Here is a 6000-nt window from a genome sequence, read left to right on the forward strand (position 1 = left end):
CAGATGAATGGTCAACTGGAAACTTAGCATATTAGGCTTTTATTATATAGGATTGATTTCATACAGGAAGGGAGAGAGAAACATCAATGATGAGAGAGAATTATACATCGGGTGCCTTCTTCACGCCCCCATGTGAGGTCAAACCCAAAACCTGAGCATGTGCCTTTGACCAGAATTGAACCTGGGGCCTTCCAGAGTCCACAGTCCAACCCTCTATCCACTGAGCCAAACAAGCTAGGGCTCATTGGGTAATTCTTGTCTGTGCCCTGGCCAGGAATTGATCTGTGACCTCCGGATTCATAGGTCGTCCCTCAACCACTGAGCAACACCAGCTTGGCTCAAAATGCTTTTATTGATTTGAGAGAGAGGGAGAGAGACTGAGAGAGACAGAGAGACAAAGAGACAGAAATATACAGAGAAAGGAGAAGCAGAATTTCTAGGAAGAAGAAGAAGAAGGAGAAGAAGGAGAAGAAGAAGAAGAAGAAGAAGAAGAAGAAGAAGAAGAAGAAGAAGAAGAAAAACAAGAGCAAGAACGAGAACTAGAACAAAAAGAACAAGAAGAAAGAGAGAGAGAGAGCCAGAGAGATCAACGTGCCCTCACACCCAGGGGGTTGCAGATAGAACAACAGAGCTTAGTAAAAAGGTGAACAGAACTATACATGTCCTGCGGGTAGGGAAGCAGGACTGGGGCTCTGGTTGACTAGAGCCAGGGACCCAATCACATGTCCTACGAGTTGTCCATCAGCTGAAGGATCATTTCCTCCATGCCATCCTCCTCTACGTGGTGCACAATGTGCCAGAACTGGCCCATGGAGTCCAGGTACTGGATGCCAAGGTGGAGCGCCCACCTTGAAGGCATGGTGATCGAGGTCGGCAGTCTGGTGGTGAGTGCGATATGCCCACTGGGGATGTTTACCTGGCGCAACTGTACTTGCAGTTCACCTCCTGTCTCCATGACGAGATGCAGCCACATGCGCTGGTTCTCATCCTCATACACCGAGTGCCTACGGATCTTCAGGAAGATAGGGTGTATGGTCAGGTGCACCTTCAAGGGTAGCTCGGCCATGACCACTCGTGGTCCAAGGAGCAACAGCCACAGCTTCTCAGAGCCTCTCGCTACTTTTGTCCTGGTATCGAAAGACAGAAGATGGGGTCTCCAAATGCATTTTACCATGGCTTTTATTTTTATGGTTTCTACGGTTGTGTTTGTGGTTGCCTTTGGTTTATTTTGCAAATTTATAAATCTCAACTTTTCTTTCTTTTTATCTTAAATATCTCTTCTTGAGCAAACTGTACAAAACATACTTAAGGTAAAATGTGACTCTATGAAGTTAACATGGTCCTATGGAATTTTAAAAACATTTTTAAATGACATTTGACATACAATCTTAGGTTCATTTCACGGGTACACCCCTATGATTAAACATTATATAATGGAGTAAGTAATCATGCATTAACCTCATAACCATCTGACACCATACAAAGTTATTATAATATTACTAGAGACTCACTGCAGAAAATTCATGCACTTGGAGGTGTCCCTCAGTCAGCCCTGTGGCCTAAAACAGTCTGGGACCCCTTGAGGGATGTCCAACTGACGGCTGAGGCCCAATTTTGTGCTGCCGTGGAGGCTCCCCCTCGCCCCCTGTCTCGGCAGCTTTGAGCCTGGCTTTTGGCTGAGCAACGCTCCCCCTGCGTGAGTGCATGGACCACCAGTGGACAGGTCCTGCCATGAACATCTTCCCCCGGTGGTCAATGTGTGTCATAGCGGCCAGTCGTTCTGCTGTTTGTTTGATTTGCATTTTAGCCTTTCATTATATTGGATTGACTCAATGCTCTACTTTATACTGCCATGACTATTCTTTTGTTGTTTTTTTCATATAGTTTTACTGATTTCAGACAGGCGGGGAGAGGGAGAGAGAGAGAGAGAAAGATCAAAGATGACAGAGATTCAGGGATTGGTTGCCTCCTGCATGCCCCTACTGGGGATCAGGACTGTAACTCGGGCCTGTGCCCAACACGGGAATCAAACCGAGATTTCCTGGTTCCTAGGTTTAAGCTCAACAACTGAGCCACGCAAGCCGGGTTCTTTTCTCTTCTTTTCTTTTTTTTCCTTTTCTTTTCTTCTCTTTTCTTTCCTTTTCTTTTTTTCTTAATTAAAACTTCCTAGTTTGTTCAACTTTTCTTTTTGTCCCAAAACCACCACCTTCTTTCTGATCATCTCTGATGGAACTCACAAACCATAGAACAACCCACCCCGTGCAAATGATACGCTTCACCTTTAACAGCTGGCAGAGGAACAAAGCTAATGCCTGCGTTCAGGTGGGCTTCTTAACAGCCGTCTTGCTTCTCAATTGCTGGTGAGAGAGGCAAGACCAAAATATTCAGGGACAGAGCGATACCTGGAATAGCTGATCGGGCAAACAGGAAGCAAGTGACAGGTGAAATAGCAAGTAGGATTCCTGAGGTCTCATAACATCACTCATAGAATGATCTCTCCCTTTCCTAAACCTCAGCCATGCTCTTGGCAAGAGCTGTATGGTTGTGCTGCTAAAATCACTTCAGTCTACAAAGTCCAAATTCCTCCCTCAGATCAGATTCCATCCCCCAACCTTCCTCCTCCTTCTCCCATCCATCTTTTTCGTACCTGTTCTACTTGCTCTGAAGGCAAAGCACCGTTCTTCGCTCCTTTACTCTGTACTAGTCTCTGCTTCCCCCTGTCACATGCAGAAGAAAGAACATGACCATGATACACATATTCCCAGGAGTCCATGTACCAGGAATGTTTCCAGGATAACAAGGTACTACTGACTCAAACCCCAGAAACCAGTCCCAGGAAGCAGGTGGTCGTCAGGAAGGAAAGAGGATTATTCAGGTGCCGGCAACCTGACAAGATGAGGGAAGCTCGTCCCAAAACTCATCTGCACATCTCAGTACAGACAGAACCTTTATAAGGAGGGAGAGACCAAACATAGCAAAGAGGTCAGGGGGCAGGGCTTGAGAAGTTCTCTATGTGGCAACAGGCACAGTCGAATCTGATAAGGATCTTACAAGTGGTCAGCTGACAGTCCATTGTGCGTCATCCTAGACTTTGTCCTCCTGGTTCTAAGGTTGAAGGACAGCAAATCTCACAGAACTGGGAAGGTCACAGTTCATACCGTATAAAAGTTTTTCCTAGGATTCTTATTCAAACTGTTTGTTTACCTACAAGCGTCATTATTAGTCAGAGTCTGCATTACAGGAACAATGTGGAAAAAATGGTGAGGTGAGTTGTAATTCCAATGATTTACATGAATTCATGCAACTACTGTGACATGAATACTGAGATGCTTACTTCTTCTTCAAGGCATTTGCGACTTTTGAAAAATCAAACTGGCCCTGGTTGGTTTGGCTCAGTGGATAGAGTGTCGGCCTGCGAACTGAAGGGTCCGGGGTTCGATTCTCGGTCAAGGGCACATGCCCAGGATGTGGGCTTGATCCCCAGTGAGGGACTTGCAGGAGGCAGCTGATCCATGAATCTCTTATTAAGGATGTTTCTAACTCTCTCCCTCTCCCTTCCTCTCTGAAATCAATAAAAATTTATTTGAATAAAAAAGGTGGACGTTCTATCGACTAAACCAAACCAGCTCGGGAGCTAGATAGTCTTTAAATGACTACACACCTGGTATGTTAAACCAAAAAAATAATAAACTCTTTTAAAACAATGTGCATTTAATCTGAAGGCAACACTTGCTTAATATTTTTTAAATGTTTTTATTGACTCAGAGAGGAAGGAAAAGCGAGAGGGAGCGCAACATCCATTATGAGAGAGAATCACTGATCGTCCGCCTCCCGCACGCCCCCTACTTGGGATCCCACCTCAACCGGGGCATGTGCCCTTGCCTGGGAATCGTACCATGACCTCCTCCTTGATAGGTTGACGCTCAACGATTGACCAACGTTGGCTGGGGTAGAAGTGCAATATTTTGAATATGAGAAACACACCTTTGAAACACTTCCCTCACGCTCCCTTTCCTCAGCCTTAAAGGTCTCAATGTGCATTTGCCAACACTTTCCTGCAAGAGGAGAATTTACTCAGCAGTCAGTGATCCCTTTAATGCAACCATGGATGCCCTGAAATTGATTTCTGGGGCTCCCCCCGGACCCCCCTCCAGCTGCCCTCTCTGGTGCGATCTAGATGAATTTTATGATCGGTGGGTTTTGTTTGGGGCTGTTTAGTGCTAAACACAATTCAAAACCCAAATGCATCCCGAGCTAGAAGCTAAAGCCGTACACAGAGACGGCTTGATCCTTCAGGAGATAAGCCCTGGCATCCCTCATAATACCTCAAAGGAAAGAGATGATCAGCATAAAACACCCATAATCCCCCAAACATTCCTTCTTTTTTTTGGAGACTGTAGTATCAGTTGATGCACCTTAGGAGTTCAAACTATGAGAACGCTGGTCATTGAAACAAAAACTATTTCCAGTGATGTCTTCGAGCCTTGTCCACGGGGCTGGGCTAATATTTTAAGGCTTAAGGTCTTTTTCTTTGTCTTTCTCTATTTAATATATTTTTACTTGAGGCCCAGTGCACAAATTCGTGCACCAGTGTGGTTCCTCGTACTCGCCTGAGGGGATAGGCCGAAACTGGCTCTCTGACTTCCCCAGTCAGTTCCCAATTTATGAGAGGGCACAGGCCATGTCAAGGCATCACACCGGTGCCTCATTAAGTCTTCGGACGGACACGGGAGGTTGACCAGCTGGGGAGGGATGGTGTGAGGGGTCTAGGGTGTGTAAAGCATGTCTCATTCAGTCCCGTTCAGCCAGACCACAGCAGCAAGCTGACCTACCAGTCTGAAAGCCTTGTCCCTGGTGGTCAATCCATGTCATAGCGAGCAGTTGAGCAACCTTAGTATGTCATTTGCATATTATGCTTTGATTGTTTGAAAAGATGACCGGTCGACTGGACTCTTAGCATATTAGGCTTTTATTATATATGATTGATTTCATACAGGAAGGGAGAGAGAAACATCAATGATGAGAGAGAATCATACGTCGGGTGCCTCCTGCACACCCCCTACTGGGTATTGAGCCCACAACCAGAGCAAGTGCCCTTGACCAGAATTGTACCTGGGACCTTTCAGAGTCCACAGTCCAACCCTCTCTCCACTGAGCAAAACAAGCTAGGGCTCATTGGTTATTTCTTGTCTGTGCCCTGAACAGGTATCGAACTGTGACTTCCGGGTTCATAGGTCGTCCCTTAACAACTGAGAAACATCAGCTTAGCTCAAAATGTTTTTGTTGATTTGAGAGAGAGGGAGAGACACAGAGAAAGACAGTGAGACAAAGAGACAGAGGGAAAGGAGAAAAAGGAGGAAGAGGAGGAGGAGGAGGAGGAGGAGGAGGAGGAGGAGGAGGAGGGGAAGAAGAAGAAGAAGAAGAAGAAGAAGAAGAAGAAGAAGAAGAAGAAGAAGAAGAAGAAAGAGAAGAAAAACAAGGAGAGAGAGAGAGAGAGAGAGAGAGAGAGAGAGAGAGAGAGAGATCAATGTGTCCTTGCACCCAGGGGCTGGCAGATAGAACGACAGAGCTTATTAAGAATTTGAACAGAACTATACACATTCCACTCCCAGGGAAGCAGGACTGGGTCTCAGGTTGACAGAGCCACGGACTCCATCACACTTGCGAGTCTTCCATCAGCTCAAGGATCATTTCCTCCACGCCATTCTCCTTGATGTGGTGCACGATACGCCAGAAACGGTACATGTGGTCTACGTACGGGCCTCCAAGTTTGAGCATCCACATCAAAGGCATGCTGCTCGAGGTCTGCGGGCTTGTGGTGAGTGAGATATGCCCACTGGGGATGTCTTCCTGGCGCAACCGTACTTGCAGGACACCTGCTGTCTCCATGACAAGATGCAGCCACGTGCGCTGGTCCTCGTCCTCATACACTGAGTGCCCACGGATCCTCAGGCAGATGGGGTGCGAGTTGAGGTGCACCTTCGACGGGAGCTTGGCCAT

The 6000-nt window shown here is 46.5% G+C and overlaps 2 protein-coding genes across 2 annotated transcripts; both read right to left on the reverse strand.

Moving 5' to 3' along the window:
• Positions 1–727: 727 nt before the first annotated feature.
• LOC308511022 (protein p13 MTCP-1-like) lies at positions 728–1066 on the reverse strand (the record flags this gene model as incomplete). The annotated part of the gene is made up of 1 exon (XM_081081032.1): positions 728–1066. One exon carries the CDS (start codon positions 1064–1066, stop codon positions 728–730), a length of 339 nt encoding a protein of 112 aa, XP_080937158.1.
• A 4589-nt stretch (positions 1067–5655) lies between these two features.
• Positions 5656–6000, reverse strand: LOC308511023 (protein p13 MTCP-1-like; the record flags this gene model as incomplete). Its single annotated transcript, XM_081081033.1, has 1 exon — positions 5656–6000. The coding sequence occupies one exon, from the start codon at positions 5998–6000 to the stop codon at positions 5656–5658; it is 345 nt and encodes a 114-aa protein (XP_080937159.1).

The sequence above is a fragment of the Myotis nattereri genome (assembly GCF_964212035.1).
Source record: "Myotis nattereri genome assembly, chromosome: X".
Classification (NCBI taxonomy): domain Eukaryota; kingdom Metazoa; phylum Chordata; class Mammalia; order Chiroptera; family Vespertilionidae; genus Myotis; species Myotis nattereri.